Source organism: Lissotriton helveticus, chromosome 3_1 (genome assembly GCF_964261635.1).
Source record: "Lissotriton helveticus chromosome 3_1, aLisHel1.1, whole genome shotgun sequence".
Taxonomy (NCBI): domain Eukaryota; kingdom Metazoa; phylum Chordata; class Amphibia; order Caudata; family Salamandridae; genus Lissotriton; species Lissotriton helveticus.
In genome coordinates, this window is record NC_136061.1 from 1,029,738,406 (window position 1) to 1,029,761,193 (window position 22,788).

Below are 22,788 nucleotides of genomic sequence, written 5' to 3' on the forward strand. Positions count from 1 at the left end.
AATAGACTGGACATTGTAGGGACATATCTGCTCATGCTGATATGCTCGCACATAGGATATAGTGCACCACGCCTTAGGGCTAAAGGCCTGCAGCAGGGGTGACTTATCTATGCCGTATGCAGTGTATGGGGGGCATTGCACACAGGACTGTGTGCCATGTTGACTCTTTGGATTTCTCCGCACCAAAACACACAGCCTGCTATTGCGGTATGCATAGTCTTGGCAAGGGGTCCCAGAGGTTTCACAAATCATGCTGCACCCCCAGTGGATCCCCTTCAGTACCCATGCCCTAGGTACCAAGGGTACCAATTACTAGGGACTTACAGAGGTAGCTGAAGTTGTGCCAATTGTGGTACAGTGTATAGGAAAGAGAACTGGCACTGGGAACCTGGTTAGCAGGGACCCAGGGCACTTAGAGTTTGAAATCACAACAGGCCTCATGCAAAAGGTTGGGGCTAACTATGTCAAAAGAGGCAGTTTCCTAAACAAGTTGAAAGTCTTTGTTTCCTGGACGGCACTGGCATCAAGGTGTTAAGCTCCAGCTAGCTCCCACGAAGAATAAAGCATGATCAAAAGGAGTGCTCATGTCCCTTTAAGTGAGGCATTTGTGTTGGGCCTAGCTCAAACTGATTTAAAAGGCCTCCCTCATGCCCTGCATGTTGTTCCCCTGAATGCAGAGCACACAAAGTCTGGGCACCAACAATTGTGACAAGGTGTCAGCACATTGCTTCGCGAAACAGCCAACACCTTTTACTGGGACTGGCCTAAATTCATGATCTGACTGAAAAACAGCTGATCAATCGGAGATAAGGCTTGATCCCCCCACTTTTCCAGCACTGCTGTTATTTCTGAAGACAACATTATGGTTGACAGAAACACTGAGCCAATGATTTTGGTAACAATAATCGGAGCGGATTGTTAAATTAAAGTATGCTGCCAATGACGAAAATTGTCCTATTTTTTCTTAACAATGATTTTCTTTCAAACGTGCATTTTGTCATTTGAATTGCCCTTATGAGTTAAATATAGTGTAGCATCTTCCCCAGCCCTAGAGCATGTAAATGAACTACACCACACACGGAGCTTACTCTTAAATGTCTTCATTCTCTAACATACCATCATGCACTGCACAATAGCGTCATACTTCCACCTACCACACCTTAACATCTCCCAACGTATTACATAGTTCCTGTATAGAGTTCACCCAGACATCAAGGGTCCTAGCGCATATATCATAAATACAGTACATCTTCCCCTTTGTTAAACAGAAAGTGACAGATATCATTAAGAAATCACATCTCCTCAATTAGTCGGGGAGGTACTCTCACTTGTCTGCTGGCTCGGGTGACTTGAGATGAACAAAGTCCACCCTGATTAGGTACCGGTAGTACAGACTCAGACGATCACGAGACTTGTGAGCAGGATCGCCTCACATATAATCTTAGGATTTGACAACTGTTGTGGTAGGTGTTTAAAGTGTGATGTGTCCTGTTTGATGTACTTTCTGGGACGATGTGCTGTCACAATGTGTCCTTTGCGCGCTATTACCAGCAAAAGTTCAGTGTCAAATGGAGTGTCTATTTTCTGTTTCTGTCTCTGTTTAACCACAACCCAGTCTCCTTTGTCAAAGACTTTTTTCTGGGTATGCCAGCACTTATAGGCATATGTTTTACAGGAGCTGTTGCTACCGGGTGGTAGTGGTGGGGCGGAAGAAAGAGGGGGGGAGGGGTGAAAAAGAAAAGGGGCAGAGGGTCAAAGGAGCAAAGGAAAAGAAAACACTTACCTTCCCGGCGGCTGCTTTCCTCCGTCCTCGTCCTCTTCAGGTTGATGAACCAGGAAGCACCCAGGCTCCTGACTCCTCTGACCAATCACAAAGCTGCAATGCAGTGTTGTGATTGGTCTGAACGCCGTGGTTCAGCTCTCAGCCATGGAATTGGAGGCTGGGCCTGTTCTCCATGGGAGTGTACAACACATGAGATGGCCGGCCAAACCCTCAGGCGCACTTAGGAGATTGCCACCACTCCTTCCCCTGCTCTGTGGGAAGCGAAGCCCCGTCCTGCCCGCACCAGCTTTACATAGCCAATAAAGAAAAATAAAATGATAATAACGTTATTGTCATTTTTATTTTTCTTGTCAGGCAACGCTCCTCAGCCATAGCGGAGGAGACACCACTGATGTTTTCATTTTGCTTTTCTGAGTAGCATTGATGATATGAATCTTATCCACATTTACTGATCAAACTGATGTCCATTGAGGTAGTTTTGTTCTGATGGTTCTCCCAAAAAGCAAGGTGGCTGGACTCATACTGGTCGTGGAGTGAGGAGTTGATCGATAGGCCCGGAGGACCTGACACAGGGCTTGGTTCGGATCGATTCCTTCCATTGATGCTAGCTGAAACACCTTCTTGAGGGTGCCAATGAATCGCTCAACGACATCATTGACTTGGGGCCAGAGAGGTGTTCTCCTTTGATGTTTTACATTGAGTCAGCCAAGAAATTCTTTGAAAAAGTAGCAATGTACCTACAATTCTCTTATAGCTCAGATTAATGGTATCCTTTATTCAAGTCAAGACAGTAAAAGACTTTGGGTTTGTTTAACTGCATGATAATGTCCACTATGTGAGGACCAGGGTCTCTCTCCCGTTCATTTGCCTGGTGCATATTAAAACAAATGCACACTGCTCCACTACTGTCCTTTTTTGATACTACAACTATGGGCAAAAACCATGGCGCAGGGCCTGTGGAGTGTTCTATGATGTCATGTTTTAGCATCATTTTGAACTCTTTCTCTACAGCTCCTTGTAAATGGAAAGTAACTCTATGGTGCCGCTGGGCAACAGTTAATATGCAACAGCTAAAATGCAGCTGCACTTTCATTTTCTTAAGTCGTCCTAAGCCATGAAACAACAACATAAACTAGTACATAATTTCAGACTGAACACGAATGTTGTCATTGAGGGATATCAACCCCATATCAGAAGAGGTGGCAAAGCTGAGAAAAAACATGCACTTGTCGCAGTTCCTTGTAGAACATGAATAATGGCTTGCATAGACATCGTTTTGTCCCGCACGGTCGCTGTGAATGACCCATGACTTTGTAACGGTTTGGAAGCAGGCCAAGTATATGTCTCCTTGTCTGAAGGGATGAGTCTTGGCACAGGGACAGGCTGTTAAACCTTTCCACAGTCATATTAATCGATGCACTACTGTCTATAATGACGGTTAATGGGTAACTATTTGGTTTCAATGTGATTTTGGGACAGTGTCCAAATGAAGTTTTCTGATATGTTTAGTGTGTTTTCTTTGACTTTCTTTCTTCTTTACAAGCAACTAGCTCAACGTGTGCATGCCGTCTTCGGTAGACATCATCAGCGCACATCCGTCATCTTCATTGGTGCTTGATCACGACATTGAAGAACATTTGTACGATGAATTTGACGATCAACTTTGCTTGGTTTATATTTGTTGTAGCTGATGTTGGTGTTTTGCTTTGTGGGCATGGAGTGCTTCTGGAACGTTCTGATATTCATTTTGTTTCTGCAGTAGCGCACTTGATTCCTCTTTGGCTCAGCACACTGTTATACAATGGTGCTCTTTCCCACAGTCTTTGCAAACTTGCCTGATAGTGGGACATTTACCTTCATAGAGACATGAAAATCCACATTGGAAGCACAGCTTTGTTTTCTTTGAGAATTTCACGACTTACATGCATCTGTTTTGTGCTTATGCTTGCTTTTCACGGTCAGCCCTGATTCATTATGCACCATTCCTGCTTCCATGTCAGCAGCTTGTCGTTCTGCTCATTCTTCTGCTCTTGCAGCCATCAGCATTTTCTCCTCTAGACTGAGTGTGTATCTCAGCATGTGTCTTATAAAGGAATCAGAGAGGCAAACATTGATGATTCTGGGACGCATGTCTTTTTATCATGAAAGTAACAGAACTTACAGTGTTTCATAAGTGTGTCAAGTCTTTCATCAAACTCATCCATAATTTCACCAGCTTGTCGTCATGCTTGGTTGAAGATGTATCTTTCATAGACGACATTTGGCATGGGATTGAACTTGGCTTCCCACAACTTTATCTGTCAGTACGATGTTGCATCAGTTTGTGAGATTTTCTTTAGCACTTCTTTCTCTCTCTCACCTACAAGGTTTTTCAAATATAAAATGAGTTTCTTGTCGTCGTCTTCTTCTAGTGGATCTATTAAGTCTTTGTACATTTCAATCCATACAGCCCACCTGGCGCCTATTTTGTCTCTTAGCCGTGCCGAATTGCGGTGGTGGTTTCAGAAACACAGCAGCATTGTACCTCGAGCTCCCTCCTTCCGCCATTGAGAGCGTGTGCTGTTAAGTGGGACTGGCAACCTCTACAAGCAACACACCTGTTGCTTGAGCCTGGGTCGCCACGTCCGATTAGAGGTCGTAGATAGTTTTATTTTTTCCTTGACGGTGAGTGGGTTTCTGTTTCTCGCACTTAGTTGTCCCTGACATTGTCTTTACTTCATCTAAAGATTGCTCTGTGCTCAGGGTGCAGAGCAGCATCTTTGCCAGCAACCTCATTGGTGATTTCTTCATGGGTGTTTTGAATATGCTTCTCTGAAGGGCCTTAAATTCCTTTTGAGGCCATGTACATGCTGGAGCATGGCTTTGATTCAACATGTACCTGTTGTAGACTGCTTTGCAGTGATTTGAGGCACACGTAGCAAGCACAAGCAGTTTGCTCTGCTATACCGCTGCAAACTCTCAGGGAGAGCAGTCTTGTTGTTCTCTGGCATGTATCTACTACTTGTTGCCAGTTGTAGCATGCTATCCAGCCCAGGAACATGTAAATGAACTATGCTACAAACGAAGCTGATTCATAGACATATATTTTCTCCCACATACAATTGCGCACTGCACCATAACATCATACTTCCGCTAACCACAGCTTAACATCTCCCAGCATATTGATTAATTCCTGTTTAGAGTCCGCCCAGAACTGCAGGAGTGTACTTCATCAATACACTACCCCAAAAAAATCCATATTTTGGATTAAGAGAGCATAGTAAATGTGTACCTAACCAGCTACACCTCTATTATGAAATACCTCAATTGAGCGCTTTGCTAAACATTAGGTTGAGTCTAGCAGCACGCATGCGCTGCTCTGCGAGGCATGGGGTAGTCTCTCTGTTGGGTTAGGCCACACCCACCACTTGTAAATGGCTCCTGGTGGTGCCCCTCGTAATATCTTCCTCTTCTATGGTGGCTTTGATGTCTTTGTCTCGCATTTGGCCTGTTTGTTTCCACCCTGGCGACTGACCCAGTTACATGGATCAGGTCACTTCACAAATTATGCACGTTTGGTGCACTACTTTTTATTTTGCTTCAGCTCGCTCGCCCTCCCTATACCACTTACTGCGGGTTGCTGCCTTTCAAGCTTTTGTCGGTACTCCCCTCCTCAGTGAGCATCTGCGGAATTAACAACAGAAAGCCACTTTCCATATTGCATGAACTCGACCAGATGTTATCATATCGCTTTTCATGAGCATCAGTTGAATTACAGTCACTGCAGATTCCCTAGTATTGCAAATGTCTTTGAACAGGCTATGACCCCCCTTCCCCGGCACCGCCCAATGTGCCAATGCTGTTGTATCCTGAACCTATGCACTGTATGATCAGAATCACATGCATCTATGGAAGAATCCATAGGGATTTTCTTCTTATAGAAACAAGTTCATGAGGAGAGGTTCCCCAACTGCCCCATAAAAAAACAGGCAAAAGAGCACATTTGCTCTTAGTATCAAAAATCAAACCTCCGCAGCTACTACAAATAATGGCACTATCAACCCCGTGGTTCGAACTCAGACCTAGAGAGGGTTGTGTGTGTACATCGCCCTGTGATCAGCGCATCTCATCGACCACAGTGGATGCAACAAGTTTGTTTGTGTAACAGCTGCCGCTTTACCTCTTCAACGTAATCGTGTGGTGTGCTCACACAGAAGCTCACACAGAAGCAGAAGAAGTTAGTGTCGTACAGAGCTACCCACCAACAAAGCATGGATTCCCTCACGGATGCTCCCTTCCCCCACCGACATGGTCTGCATTTAGTCACGACGTTTCCTCGAACACTTCACTTCCCGTGGCCACAAACACCGAGTGGAGCCTCTTTAGTGCCCACCTGTTTTCTCCTGGAATAGTTCAGAAGGTCAAATTTGCTAACATTTGTCAGGCCAAAAAGACCAGTAAAAAAAACAAGACGCTGAATTTGATATCTTATATCTCATTTTCAAGTTGAAAAACTTGGATTACGAAGTATTAACCATGTCCAGCAATTACCTCAGCCATGGGTAAAGTTCTGATTAGTAACCAGTATTCTTCTTTCTTCGTAGACTCAACTTCCATGTAACAGCCCTTGTGTGTGAGGTGAGTCTCTCAGTAGGAGACAGGCAATCCAATTGTTCCTTTAAAAGAACATTTCTAAACTCCTCTTACACTACAGTCTACACCATATGGTTCACCACAAAAACAAATCTTGGTCATTTTCAAACCCCGTTGGACAAAATGGCAAACTTTTGGGATTTTGCACCACATTTCCTCATGAGATGGAGGATGAATTCAATGGTGAGTATGCAATCTGACTGTTACACAAACCATGTGATGAGGCAATTTTATTTTCAAGGCTTGTTAAAGGGGCACTGGTTTGCACAACAAACCATAACGTTTGCTTGGCAACAGCCATAACAGTGGCTGGGATACAGTTCAGCATCTTTTTTAGGTGCTTAACTGAGCCACACAAGTCCGTGCAGTACTCTAGTGTATCTATAAAATCTAGTGTATGCCAATCCTAAAATACACAAAGATATCCAAAATATATCTAAAAAAGAATAGCATTGAGGTCAAAGAAATTAGTCAATTTATAAATTATATACAACTTGTAATCAGGCTCATCTCTTTTGAATTCATGATGTTTGCATATTCTTAAAGCATTTTGGTATGTTGCTAAATGTTCATTTATTGCTGACAATATCTCATGAACTCATCCAATTGTTCGCCTCCTCGGGAAAGTAATCTCTCAGTTAGGAAACATCCTTAATATATATGAATTACAGGAAAGAAACTATATGGTTAAATATGGATAGTCTTGTCAAATGAAGTTTTAATTTATAAATAATTGGGTAACATATTTGCAGATGTGCGAAATTTGTGAGCATGTACTGTTGCCTCCTTCCCTTTCTTAATTAACTTTGAAAAAGCTAAGATTGTGAAAGTGCCCAGTGAAATATAGCAGTCGAACCAGGATGCATTTTAATCTCAGAAAGAATTAAGAACATTTGCTGAAAAGAGGCAAGTGCATTCGTTCCAGAAACAAAACTACTCAAAAGAGGGTGAAACTGTAAGTCTCCTAAATACGTCCTAGCAACTTGTGCTCTCTGACATACTTAGTTGGTTTTAGTGCACAGTACCTCATCACACTGTGAGATTGCAATGTCTGCAGATACACCATCTGCATGGCTGGGTTGGTCATTTATTCTGTTGGATATTTCCCCAGAGGGCTGGAATCATTGGAGGCCATTTTGTGAAGGCCAAGGACTGCAGCTTGTGCCTCTGTCAAACTACCTGAGGTTAACTGCAGCAGGGACATCTGTGACTTCAGGAGAGATGTTAGTGAGGGAGGAATTAGAAAGGAATCAGATAAAGAAGGAGTGAGACAGAGAATAACTCGATGGAAAGAGAGAAAGAGAGGTGCGAATGAAGCAGGCTGATTCGAACATTTTAACCAGGGCTGCTTATGTTTCTCAGACTGGCCATCTGTTCTGAAACTATCAAGAGATGGTCCTGCCTTTACATTTCTGCTAACCGGGGCTAGCAGATTTTAGAGTTGGAGGGTTCTCTAAACTTGTATAAACCCCACAACATACATTTTTACATTGCTAATATTCTTTTTTTTTTTAAAGTAGGAAACAAAATAAGTATTGCAATGCATCACTACCTGTTGCTTCATTTAAACTGGTTTCAAGTCGCATAGTTTCTAAAAAGTGCTCTAAAAGCTTCTCTGGCGTTCCAGACATCACAGTGTATCTAGGGAGGGGAGAGAAAATGCACAATTTAGTTTTTTTAAAAGAAATAAATTACTTAACAGAACACAAATAATACAATAAGGAAAATTCTACATTTGGTTTATTCCCAGTGGAAGTAAAACACTGAGGTCTAGCTTAGATGTTTATGTAAGAATTATTCGAGAAACAGCCTTAACAATGAGGTTTTTACCACTTGGTACCTTTACCACGCATTTTTACCACATATGTTTTTAAAACGCAACAGCGTATGCCTTTACCACACATTTAAGGAAAGTTTGGGGTGTGGGGGGCCTCTCTCCACAAATACATTGTTTATGTATATAAATATTTACATAATATACATAAACAATGCATGGTAAAGGCATATGTTATAAAAGCATATGTAATTAAAAAATGTGGGGTAATAAATGCTTGGTAAAGGCATTTAGAGTATTTCCCTGGTTTGTTCCGTTATACAACAGAATTATCCCCGCTTTCTTTACACAAATTAAAAATTTGGTCGTAATATTATTACAGTTTTATTTTTTGTTTGCTTATTTTTACTACAATGATTTGTCTCTAAATAAAAGATAGCCATTACCACATAATCAGCCAGTACGAAGGGTGCTTATTAAGAGGTGCCAGCATCATGAGTATGTTAAAATGTGTCCCTTGTGCAACTAAATGTGTAAGATGTTACAAGACTCTTTCTCCCTCAAGAATATTACTGTGGGATAATTGTCTTGAAAAGACACAAATAGCAGAGCAGCCATATTTTGTCATAAGACACCACTTCCTAAATTAGAACTAAATGTAAGCGAATGGTTATGGATCACGTAAAAGACACCGCATTACAAGTCAGTATCGCCAATGAAATTATGACATTATAAGTCAGTATCACCAATGGACATTAAAGGGCCTCAATAGGGCAAAACATTGTGGAACATATACCGTAATTGAAAGGTTATTTGGTGCTTTTTCAACTGCAAGCAGAACATTGCTCAGCACACTATTGACCAGAATGTAAACCTTATCCTAATGTAAGAACTGTTCTGAGTGTCGTTTTGGTTGTTACAGCTCCCATTTTATCAATGGGAGACTGACAGGCATGAGTAGTGATGCGCCACAATTGGGAGGCTAAACTACACAGCTGCATATAACCGCTCTTCCTACCTGTAATTAAAATAGATGTATAGTGCTACATGTGACTGACTAAATAAGGAGATAGACCCTATAGTCTCCAAATAACAGTATGAGCCTGTCACCAATTGTAGCATAAAACACCCCTTTATTTTGTCAGTGATTCATATTAAACATTCCACAAAACATTTACAGAACATCTTAAAGTTCTTACAGTGACTGATCCAACTGAAATGGAGATAGCCATGGCTATAAATGGACAGGTACTGTCAGGGATTGAGTACCTGAACATCTTAATTTGATAGGGAAAGTACCCGCACTTTTCAGGAGGATTGTAATACTTTTAAAGGGAGAGTACCAGTACTGCTCAGTAGCAAACACATACTTTGTCAGGATGAGTACAGGCAAGTCTATGTTTCCGTTTCAAGCCTGAAGATAGGGTTCCACCATTGAGACTCTGTGTTCGATGATTGTGATGGATCTAAAGCATACATCATGGGACTACTAGTAATTGTAAAACCAAACGCCTTTGAGAGGAAAGACATTCTTTTACCCTCTGGAGCTCTCAGTTCCTTAAAAAAGGACTCCCCCTTCAATCCCACCAAAAAGCAGTTTATTCCACAACCTGCAGTAGTGATGGCAGAGGCAGCCTGGTTTGGAGCCTGTTTTGATTCAAATGTATTTCAGTGAGGCTGTTTTTATCGAGATTTCTCGCAAAATAAGCTATTATTTAGATTGTTGTTCAACAGAGAATTAGATAGAGACTATACCGGATTTTCAGGATAGCCATTAATGATGTAAATGCCTGCTATTTAGGATTAATTGTATGTCAATGTATCCCATTGAATACCCTAAGCAGCTGTTAAGGACGCAAACTCGTGGTCCATCAGTTGACATCCTTGGCCGAGATGACAATCAACATATGATGGCTCCATGAAAGTAGAAATAGTGATATCCTTTCTGAAGGGATCACCTCTCTCAGAGCAGGCATTGGCTAAAGGGATTTTGTTGTATGTGTCCGAAGAAAGGAAGTAAAGGTAAAAGTAAGAAGCCAGCATTAAAGTTCGCAAACTCCTATAAAGGTTGATATTTATATTTACAGTTGAATGTATCTGGTTTTTGGGTTGCAACAAGCAGTTCTAAAAACGTTTGACTTCTGGCAAAAAAAACTATTGCCATTTCCAAATGAATGCTTGTATCTGCATCTCATAAAGTAGAAAATCAGGACCCACCATATTTCAGTGTCCTGCAAACGGCAAGCCTGAACTTCTGAGCCCCCTTGGAGGGTATAAATAGCTTGCCTTTATGTAGACTACCGGGAATTATTGGTTGTATGTATTTTGTAACGAAACTCTGCTATTTAAGAGCCTTTGCATTCTTACACTAGTTAATATGCTTTAAAAAGGAGTTAATCTCAGTTATTTGCTTGCCCCACATATATTGGTCTAAGTCACATAATGCTGGAAAGGGTAATTAAAGGTCAGTAAAACCCAATAATAGGTCGGGTAATAACACCATTAACACACAACCACTAATCTCACTAAACTCACTTTACTATTTCTGACTACTTGATGTTACTGTCACACATTAGTGCCATCATCTTAAGACGTTGGCTAAGCCTACTTCAGAGTTCCATAAGGAGTACGTAATACATGGAGTAGCATTTATTGAATAGGATTGATCACCAATGTCTAAACCTTCAGCAATGCATCTTTACGGAAGCCTAAATTACATGACTTGCATACCTCAAGCATTCCTTATAATACCGCAGCCATCGTATGAACAAATGCCTGGTTGAAGAGGTTCTGGAGTAGATATTCTCGTTCAAATTCTAAACAGGGTCCCTTTAAGTTGATGATATTATGCAGCACAATGTACAGAAGGAACTGCAGGTAGAGGTTGGTAGATGTTTGCACCTGTCTTGAGAATACTATAAAAATTAAATTGTCTTTATCGTAATCCTCATTTTACAACAGTATCTACTTGTTGAATGAGAGGTTTGTGGGGAGTACTGAGAGATGTCTTCCATGTAGTAGTCATAATCCTACAGCAGTGCCTTTGATTTGAATGTTTTATCTATTTCACAATGTCAGGGCTATTTAATAATCCAGTTTTCCATCTACCTGGTATCCAGTAGTCAGAAGAGAAAAAGGGAAAAAGTGAAGGAAGTACTCCCCTAGATGAGTCACCGCTGTTTTGTTGTCTCTGTTCATTGGTATTTAACCCCAAAGATAAGCAAATGAAAAGAAACTGTTGCATGACGGGAAAAGACACGTGTAAAGATCAGAGAAGATCTTTACACGTGTAGAGAAGAGAAGAGCGTACTTATACTGAGACTGCGAACTCCCTTGATTCGAAGCTCGGGATGCGGCAGAGATCTTCTCCAGCACCAAGACATCTTGGTCATGTTCCTTCAGTCTTACTGTGTTTGCTTCAACATCCTGTAACACAAGAGCACAACAAGATCACAATGTGGAAGTATGGACTAAGATTCAGTCTTTGTCTGACTGACTCCTAAAAACAATCATTAAAATATTCTATCTTCCTTTTAACTATTTAACATAGCTGAAATCTCCACTAGTTGTGGGATGTCAAAGCTCGTTATGCAATTTGTTAAATTTTAATTCAAAATACATTTGTTTCAATCGAAAGTTATTTACAGATCTTAGCTAGTGGACCACCCATTTATGTAAACGAGCTGTACTAGAAAGAAGTTTATGATGGGCCTAGAAGTCCCATAACTATGAATACAATATCTGTAACGTAAAAGCATCAAGGCTTATTTTACCCTATCAATGGCCAGCATGCACCCTAGTGTAAAACTGTCTAAAGTGGTACATAAAGGTCACCAGTCTGGTCTGTACACCTGCAATTAGTCTTCGGTGTCTACCCAGATTTTTAAAAATATTTTACTGTAATGGATGTAGCACCTCTGTCCAATGTCACTCGCTATCCAATCTGCTTCCTTGGATCACATCTATGTTGTGCTCCTTGCCTTCATAAACAAGAGGGGATGACTCGCCCCTCCTTATCTCATCAACATGCATGCTAAAACTCTTGAGACACTAGTGAGATGAAGTGTGATTTAAGCCGTCTTGTCTTTTCATAGCAATTTTCTGACCCATCTTCATTAAGTGAGATTCTGGATTATTAGCTTTCATTAGTGATGTGCGCTGTGATTGAAACACAACCTATATTTCTTTAACCATATTCATCCTACCATTAGTCTCAGTCTTCCACTGGCCTTGGCTATTTCTTAAGCCATCTGGGATCGGACTCTTTACCTATATATCAAAGGTAAGCAACCTTAGCAAATGTATACACAGTGCACCAGCAATTAGAATCTGGGCGTCTGTAACCATAACAATGCTTGATTCTATAGAATCGCAGTTTGAGTTTGCAATTTGGTATTTGGAAGGAGTGTGTCCAAAACATACATTTTTGTACCACCTACTCAAATGAGGTGGTAAGCCATTTGCAAATGGGAAGGTGTCCCCCGGGAACACCTTCCTTCCCTTTTCTGAATGTTGAAAAAAACATTTTTAAGAGTAGGCAGTGCTCCATAAGACCACTGCTTACTCTTAAAAACATAAAAAATTAACTTACACTTTACATTTTTTTTTTTAACACGTCCCATTTTCCTTTAAGGAAGACGGGCTGCATTTAAAAACAAAAATTGCTTCATTTAAAAGCAATCACAGACATGGTGGTCTGCTGACCTGAGCAGGCCATCATCCCTAATTACTATTCATGAGGTAGGTCGATTTGCAACCCACTAGGAATCGCATTATAAAAAGAAAAGCTTCATGCATTATGAACAGTAATTACCAAATAGCGATTCAGAAAAGATTGCTATTTGGAATCGCTATTTTAAATGATCGTACATTTGACCCTGAGTGCCTGTAAAGACCTCACAAGACAGCACTGAACACCACACACATGAACAAAGCAATGGATTATAAGTCTTTCGTTCAGCCTCTTCTGTGAGAGGGGGAAAGCGGTTGTGCCAGATTAATCACACGTGAATAAACAACAAAATCCACCTGAAAAAACTCACTTTCTTCTCTCATTTGTTTCCTGTTGTCACAAGATCCACTTAGGAATCAGGACAAGTGAGTTGTGACACAATATTTTATAGCTACAGTCCATATCATATGTTGTCTGCTGAACTGTAACACAGGCTTGTTGCTGTTTCAGACATACAAATGAAGAAACAGGCGTTATCTGACAGTTGTGCTGACCGTTTATAGAATTGGCACACTCAATGGAGATGTCCTTACACATTCTGATCTTTTCCACTTGTGCTGCAATTTGTGAAAGAACGTATTACTACTTCTCCCTATCATCCAAATACATATTTTCACACCAGGACCAATATGCCTGCGCACAAAATATGCAAGAGTCCCATAGCTCATAAAACCTTTCTAGAAAACCCCAAGGTAAGCTGCCCATGATCAAGATATGATAGGCATTTTCTTTTCAACATTTTCTCTAATTGTTGATAGGGGGCAATGAGGTTCTCTTCACCCTCTGCACTCTAAGGGTCTTCTCTCTCACTCTGTAGCTATCCACTTCTCCTGTATTCACCCACTTGACTTCCATTTCTACTTCCTGAATGTTCCCATACAGATAGGGCCCAGCCTATACCACCATTCCCACTCACCCTAAACTCATGTATGTGGAAAATGGTGACTATTGTTCTGTTTAATACTTTTTCTTTTTTTTACTCATTAAATTCCAATAAATATTTTCTTGAAGGAAACCTTTCAAGGGCTAAAGAACCGAGAATACTTGCTGATAATGCATGGCAGGATCCAATATGTTTGCTGGCTAAGGTGACCTACATTCCCGGAAAACATGACTAAGTAAATTCAGAGATCAGTACAGAATTGATACTTTTACCAACTGTCCACCAGTCTGTAAAACACTAAGAACCTCATTACTGCTCTTGCAGTTTGAAACCCCACATACACAAAAAATAATTCTGCTACAGGAAGTAGCAACTAACTACTGACTAGACAGTATTTCCTGCTTGCCAATGCCACAAGTGTCTGAAATTAGTCTACTCAGCCAAACAAATATTCATACGTTAGAGCTGGTGGCCCCTGTGAGACAGTGCCTCTTTTTGCATGGTCTACACCATTTTTTTGCTGACTTGTATTACTAGTTTCTGAACCCTGCACACTGGGTCACAGCCATTCAGTATTGTGGCAGTATTTGGACAGTGGGGGCTCTAACTGGACAACATACCGTGGGTCTTTGGGCAAATGATGGCTGACCCTGGGTGTGTGCTGGCTACATACCTGACATGGCTGCAGCCCTGTTAGTACATATTTAATAAGTAGCATAGACTTGCACCTAGTCTAGCAAGAAATTTGTTTTATTATTCCCGAAAATATTGTTTAATTTTGCACTAATTGTACTTTTTTATTTTGGTGATGTCACTTTCTGTGATGTCATGAGAGGAAAAGGTCATATGACATCACTTCCTTTCATGCCGCCAACAGTGAGGTTATGTGATGTCACTTCCTGTGATGTAATCAGAGGGCAAGGGCATTTGATGTCACTTCCTCTACAACTGGCATTTTGGTGAATCGACGTCCATTGCGTCTTTATCACCCAAATTTGCGGCTGGATGCAGACAGCAGAATCCATGATAACATTTTGTCACACCACATCAAAAACATCATCTTGAAGTTAAGTCTGGCAACCAAAGTAACTTAGTTGCCAGAAGAAGCACTGTTGACCAAACATATCTGATTATATCACTTTAATACATTGCTGACGCTCATATGATTCCACTGTTCGCCAAATTCCTTGATGCAGAGAGGTGTTCAACTGTGTTCAATTAAGCTTTCTTAGGAAGGCTATGGAATACTTTAATTTTCTATTTAATTTCATTCTGACTAACAAAATGGTCTTTGATCAACCAGTTACTGCTCTCAGCATTGATTAATTCGTGTTGCCTACCCTTTCCTCTAAATATGGCACCTGACAAGGCTGCCCTCGTGCCCTGCTTTCCACAGCCCTTCTTGAACATTACACAGAGGATTTCATATTAGTCATCAAGTTCCTGGATGTCATTACCTCTTTTCGCTATGCCCACAGTACAGTCACTTTTCTGGTATATGTGGGTGACATATCCATTTTTAGTGCAGACTTATCAAATAGCTACGTTGAGTGTTTGTTGATTATTGCAGATACACACCCAATATCAATTAAATAATCAAATCTAATTTTCACTACTGTTCTCAACAGCCACAGTCTAACGTGGTGGTGTAATACCTGAAGGTTAGACGTCATAAAACCTATGAGCAGATTTGAGTTTCAAACATTGGCATTAGAATGTTGCCTGAAGGGTATGTTACATTGTGTGAACTTGGTTATTTGCTTTTGACCCAACACATCCACAATGGCCAACTTCTTTGTGTATTTCATTTCCTTTTAACTGTAATTTCGAATCGAGCATTCTCTTACTTCTCAAAAAATCACAAATATGCCAATGTGGACATCATCCAGAGGTATGATGTGAGCGAGCCTCATGCCATCAAGGCAAGCAAATACTTGCACTATTTCCTAAGGACATAGACAGGGCCATCACTACATTTCATGGGTGCTTGGATGGAATCACCATTTCCCATTCAGACATATCAGAATGGATTGGAGCTGAAATCAAATAAAACTAATATTGCACTATGAAAAGGATGACGGCTGGCCTCAACCTATCACCTGGGCACTGCTACAGTGTGCTACCCACAAAGGCTTTAGACTTTGATTTCAACAGAATTTGCAGCACTGCCAAGCTTCAAATTCACTTGAAGTGGCTGTGGAGATTGATCCATTAATCTGTGTCTCTGGTTTAAGGGGTCGTACTCTAGGAACACACAATATGCAATGTATCCAGTGACACTATTGAAGATCCTCTAACAGTTGCAGACGGTGGCAGCTGAACTGAGAAAAGACTCTGATTCACCCATCCCCCCCCACACTCAAGTTCTCTGAGAGCTGCACTACCCTCCATCAGATTTGTGGGCAAGTTTACGGCCTATCTTTGCTTGTCTACGATCACACTTGTTCACGAGGAATCCATCCCACAGATTCAATCCTTTCAGCTCAGGTGTGCTTTTCAATAAGGATTCAGCTGTAACATATATGGATATTCCTGGTCAAGCCTGAGGCGCCAGTACTGATGTATAAAGTGCTGTATATTTTAGGGTTGAGAATATCAAAACTATCTACTTCCAATACAGTAATACTGAGTTGTAACTACTTGCAGTTGTCAAAAATGGCAGAACTAGTCCAACGTAGCGCCTATCACCCTACTTTGTTCAAGCATTTTTGACTCATGTTTGCTCTAGGGTGTCATATCACCTAAGTATATACCAGTGCAGAACTGAAAAAAGAAACTTTCACCGTGAGGTATACTGAGGAAGTCATTGTCGACAGAAAATGCTAGTTTCACAGTACCTCGCCTTTTGCTTCAGCATTTCGCGCCAGTGTAAATCTATCTGCACTGGTGCATATTTTACAGCAGAGTTTATCATTGTGAAACATACTGACAAACCCATTGCTGAGTGGCAATGATATGGGATGTCCTAAGTACGCTATAATCAATTTCCCTTAGCATGCAATGGTTATGCTTAAAAAGATAAAATCAGGACCATACAGTAAATATGCCTCCAACGGCTGATGGGAATCAGGACACAGTACTAGTCTTTTTCCTAAGGTCTCTACACCTGGGATGGGAAACATCCTTTACAACGCAACTTTTACCACGCAGTGCTTTTACGACGCAACTTTTACAACACAAACCATTACAACGCATTGCGCTGGGGGGCGCTCTAGGATAGGGAATAGGTTTAATGTACTATCCAACACCTTCCCTACTATCCACGGGGACTGGAGTTGGAATAGTAAATTAAACTATTCACTATCCAGCGCCCCAAAGCACTATGCGTTGTAATGGTATACGTTGTAAAACTCGCGATGTAAAAGCATGCGTGGTAAAAGCATGCGTTGTAATGTCATACATCCCCTGGGATTTGGCCTGCTGCCTTGGATGTGAACTTGTGCGTTACTCACCCTGAGAATCCTGTTGAAGTCCTCCTTGTCAACCCTCAGGAAGTGGCAGTTGTCCTCCCGCAGGACAATGGATGCTGCACGCGGTGCGTCGTTAACGAGAGCCAACTTGCCAAAATCATCGCCCTCGTGTAGCGTGCACACTACACCCTGGGAACAGAAAATAAATAAAAATCATTATATAAGCATGCACTACAAGGAGAGCCCACAAGGGTGCTGCTGTTCTAACGGGAACACAAATAAATGCGTTGGCAGGAATATAGTCGGCAACTGAGATTCAGGGGATGAATCTCAAAGATCCCAACTGAAAAAGCAGTGGGATGCAGGTTGGAGGGGTGAGATGACGAAGATTCGGTATGGACCTTTTCCATGAGGATCAAGGTCAGTACTGATTTGGAATAAGTGGGCCTCTGTCTCAGGTGGCACAGTGGGCAAAAGTGATGAGTTTGAATGCTACCCGGAGTGATTACCACTGGTTGGACTATTTGCAAGTATTCATCCCATCATGTTTTGGGTGTTTGATTGCCAGTAGTATGCATGCATGCTTTCCAAATCTACTGCTGCCAATATTTGTGAATTGCAAGAAGTAGTACATTTGCAACCATTCAAGAAGTACTTCTGTGGGCACATATTTACAATTGATTTGGTAAACCAGTCAATATATTAGCCTGATCCACAAAGGCAACCTACACTTTAGAGTAATTATCATTTTTTTGTGCGTTTACTATTTTTTGGCTATTCCCAAAATCCAAGTGTGAATTTACTCAAAAATTGTAACTTAAATATACACAGCAAATTAAAGAGCCTTTGGATAATTCACAAACAGTATTTTGTAGTATTTTTGTAGTACTACAATACTACTACACTAGTACTACACACATAGAACAAAATGAAAGTCACAAACTGCACTTCTAAAGTATTACTGCAAAATAACAGTAGTGCAGCTTGAAAATACCATCTTGCAGTATGTTTGCACTGCTATTGTAGTAGAACAAAATGCACTTCGTGAATAGCCTCCAGGCCCTTGGTGTACACTAAAGTAGTTGTGTAAACCGTAAACGTGGCCTACGTTTTTACTGTAGATGAAGCAAGGTTATAGCCTATTAAAGCAATCATAAGAGGTGCTTCAACAGCGCACGTCCTGAATTCAAGGATTTAAAAGTACCCTGATATGTGATACTAAAGTAAAAGAAGGCTCTGAAATACAATTATTGCACAGGATCACACAATTTAGACAAGCAATGAAGTCCATACTGATTCCAGGTTATCTGGTTTTACATTTAAAAATGCAGGCACCAGATGTATATCTCTGTCTTTTTCTCCTGTGTTACTGCAAAGGTCGGTTTTGTCTTTTATTCTTGGCACACACCAACAAAAGGTGACGCAGCCACAGCAGACCCGACCCAGGCCCCCTTGACCCAACTACCAAGCCAAGAATGCATCTATATGGGGGAAGTCTCACCCCAAACACCGCCCCTGAATCTACGCACCTTCGAGTTGGGGCACTTTAGCACCCACTGCCACTTGCAGGAGGCAACACTTGACTAGTACAGCGGCTGTTGTTCATCAAGAAAAAGCAACACTGGAAAGTAAATACTTCAGTGCCCCTCAGATTAGACAACATGTAAAACGCTCTGCTCAGCACGCCATGAAAGGAGCCATCAGAAATGTGACCCGTGTTAGATGCCGGATTTCCTCACTTTCAAAGCATGCTTCCTTAGTACTACTGCGCCAGCCGCCACGGGGGGCTGCTAATCACCCTTTGCTTTTGCTTGTGGTTCCTGGTGCTAGCCGCAGGGAAGGCAAGCTATGCCATCATTTATTTAACGGTACAGCTCCTGTAGGAGGGCCCACAGAGACAGAATTCAATACCAGGACAGAATGAATGCGTTCACAGCATTGCACAGCTAGAATCTGCTAAAATCACCCACTTCAAGCTGCTCTCTTGCTTGACGTATAGTTTTCTATATATGTGGGCTTTCATCTTGTCCCAAAGGGGCTTCTGGCGTAGGTTTACGTAATCTAAAAAGTCTAACGTCTGAACGATGCTGGAAACAATTATTTAGGTGTGGCTTGGAACCAAGGGCACCCTGGCATAAATGCTCAAACCCACCTCCTTCCCTTTTTTTTGGGGGGGGGGGGGGGGGGGGGGGGGGGGGGGGTTATACAGCACAAACTTGGGGCCCAAGAGCATTCGAGCTATTTACACGAACACCCGGTTACATTACACCAGATCACCTCTGTCCCTACCCGTCTCCCCCCCCCCCCCCTAGGAAGATAGAGAGTCGTTTTGATGGCCTCGTGGCCTCCTTGGGTCTTCAAAAAAAGGCCTTCAACGGCTCCAGTAAAGTGAGAAAAAGCCCTGTGGGTTAACACGGCCAGCTCGGGCCTGTGTATAGTACATACAATGGAACGGGCGTTCTTTCTGGCAACAGAAGAACCTTCTTAGCTAAAGTATGATGTATGTCATCCTCATCCGTAAATCAAGTAATTAGCTCCGAAAACAAAATATGTGCAGACTAGGTCAAAGGTAGAAGGAAACAAACTGTTCTCTGGGTTTAAGCTGTTTGTGGGTGTGAAGTACAGGAACACTGTTACACATTACCCTCTCTCGCTCAAAGTAAACTAGAGTGTAATAATACCCATACAATGTTGCACTCGGCAGAAAACATGTAGTAACCTTCTAGTGATATGAAAAGCACCTCTTGTTTTATGCTTACCTCTGATATATTTATTCAGTCTTCTACAGCGCCTAGTGAGGTTGATTATGTGTTCAGACTGTGGGTCTTCTGGGAGTAACGTTTACACGACAAAGTGCTGCAGAAATGTACTGTGGACAAGAATATTCTGTACCTGACTCACGAGGACATCAGACCGGAAACATTGGTGGGAAATGTGGGGGACGGGTGGGTAGATCCGTATGCCCACATTTCCCACCAATGTTTAGGGTGTGTCCTCTCCCAGAATCTACAGCTTTCAGAACACTGCAAAGTAAACCTGAATTTGTAGAAAAGTATAACAAAACGTTATCTTTACTTCCAACATCAAAAATTCTATACAGAGTTTAATTAATTTAGAAACATTAACGCCACCTGAGTGAAATTATCAATTTACTAAACTCTAAATACAACAATCAACAGCTGGTGTGTTGACCTCTGGAATGTGCCAGGAGATTAGTAGTATTACTTTTGCTGCATTTTTACTAACATTTTCCCACTTTGAGCTCAAAACAGTTTTTGAAATCTACAGTTTAAGCAGAAGGTGTTCGATTATGTGACAAATGTGAAAAATAACGAATTATGTGAGTAACACTGCAGCTGCGCAGTTAAAAATCTACATTGGCTCACCCTACAGGTATTTTAATGCACTGTCCCACACATTTTAAAATGATTTCATGTTACAGGACAGAACCAGGTGAACTGCACATAGCAAAAAGGATAGCAAAAAGGACATCATTTGAGCTAAAAACAATGACACAGCCCCATTGGGAATAACATTGCAATAATATGGTGTCATGATGTGACTTGGAAAATGGTCATATGTTGGCAGCTCTTGGGACCTGGGGTACGATATAAAAGCTGTAGCAAAATGCCAGCTCAAAGATGCTCAATTTAGGGTAGAACAGATGTATTTTAAACTTTTTTTTCAAAAGCGGAAGGTTTTTCATTAGCCTGGATTGACATAGGGAGGTCCTATCGGAGACCGACAGCCAATGTAAGGTCACTATTGCTCCAGATAGATGTTTTCTTCTTCCATGCTAAAGGACCAAAAGGGACACGTTATAGTGAGAAACCTGGACATAATGAATCAGATGTGGGATAAACCTAGACAGACTGTGCTGGAACAGTCTGTAGAAAGAGTAAAACAGCTGGACATTTGTGAGAGCAGTTCAGAAAAGGGATGAAACTATAGCTGAAACCTGGGGCTGAAATGCTTATTCAGGAATTTTACAAAGAACATTACATTGGATTGGTAGTCAAGTTGAATGGGTACAACACAAGTGATCAGTACATACAGTATGATCTTGATCTTTCCCACGATCATTCTCAACTCATTTTTGGTTGTGCACATAGGGATTGTCACAAGATGGTTTGATAAATTCTAAAATGAGGAGTCATGGTCAGGCAGGGTTGAAGTTAGCAAACTTGGGTTCTGATTTTGAGTATGGTGGTTTTACCTCTGTCTGCAGGGTAGCGGAGAATGTTACGTGGGACAACTTGATGGATAGAAGGCGGATATATTTAGAGGTCACTGCTGGCCCACCAGTGACCTCTATATGAGCACAGGAGCCACTGAGGGTCCTGTGAAGGCACTGAAGGTTGTGTCCATGGCCGGCGTGTTTGAGGTTCCCAAGCACCAACCTTCTTTGTTTCTCACAAACAAACTCCCAAAACAGGAGTTTCTTTATGCAAAAAACACAAATGGCCCACACCCTTAGAGTTTTGCTCCAAGACACGGACGTCATTATTTATTTTTCTGTGTATGACAGACACAAAAAAGGGCATCAGACTGTCTGCTCTAAAAAGGGCCAGCAGTCTGAAGCTCTTACTCCAGTAGCTCCTACTCCATGGGGTATGTTTTCAAACAGTGGAGCCAGCAGGTGCACTGCCATCAAAAAACTGACGCCCAACTCATACCTGTGCAGGCAGACAGAGGGTTAATTAGTTCATGAATTTCACATTTGTAAAGCGCAAACTTATCACCCCTAAGGGTGTCAAGGCGCGGGGGAGATTAAGTGAGCTATTGCCCAGAGTCACATGATACTGAGCTGGCCGCTGAACCACATGTCTCCTCTTCAGGAGGGTTTGGTGGACAAGGGTATGTTGTCAGACTTATGACAGAGTACCCTGTCCGCCAAACTCTAAATAGGATCCTTGGTATAGTTGGCACAGTTGCACAGCTGTACAATTAGTTCTAAAATAATTTATTTCGCTATTGGTAGTAACTAGAGGTTGAACAGAGCAGTAATAATGCTAACCCTTAAGTCCAACACAGGTCCATTTGAGTAAGAAGAGTGCTCCAGGGGGCAAGACCCAGCATGTTTGTGACCACATAAGAATGGTTCCATCTAGCCTAAGGATGCGATGTTTTTCTGATGTAGCTCATTTAGAACAGTGCAGTGGTCTATGGTTTTGAAGATTGCAGACAGATCTATTATGATCAGTGCCTGACACCAGCATCATCAGTCTGGGGAAGTATCACAGATTCTTTTTTATAAGAATCTAGCCAGATGTGGCAAATTTGAAATTGACTGATAATTTCTCATTTTATCTGAATCAGATAGTTTTTTTTTAAGACTTGGGTGATGAGAACTTTCATTAAGGATAGCTCATCACTGTTCATATGGAAGATCAAATGATTTATCTTAATGGCTCAGATGTGATGGTGGAACAATAAGAATGTTAAATTGAGCTGCAGTGCCAATGTCGAGCTGAGATCATAAGAATATGCTGAGGCATATTATTTTACAAAATTGCACCCCGTCTCAAGGTAAGCACACAGGACAAAGGAGTGTTAGAGATAATTGACATTAAG

At 41.5% G+C, this 22,788-nt stretch overlaps 1 protein-coding gene across 2 annotated transcripts in view; it reads right to left on the reverse strand.

Annotated features, from left to right (window-relative positions):
* Positions 1 to 22,788, reverse strand: part of RAPGEF4 (Rap guanine nucleotide exchange factor 4) — a 980,403-nt gene that overhangs the window by 228,689 nt on the left and 728,926 nt on the right. For both annotated transcript variants that reach the window (XM_078681558.1, XM_078681557.1), the window contains 3 exons: positions 17,257 to 17,403; positions 11,500 to 11,615; positions 7,968 to 8,056 (listed from right to left, as the gene is read on the reverse strand). In XM_078681558.1, the coding sequence (XP_078537684.1) occupies positions 7,968 to 8,056; positions 11,500 to 11,615; positions 17,257 to 17,403 (352 nt within the window). The remainder of the gene's footprint in view (positions 1 to 7,967; positions 8,057 to 11,499; positions 11,616 to 17,256; positions 17,404 to 22,788) is intronic.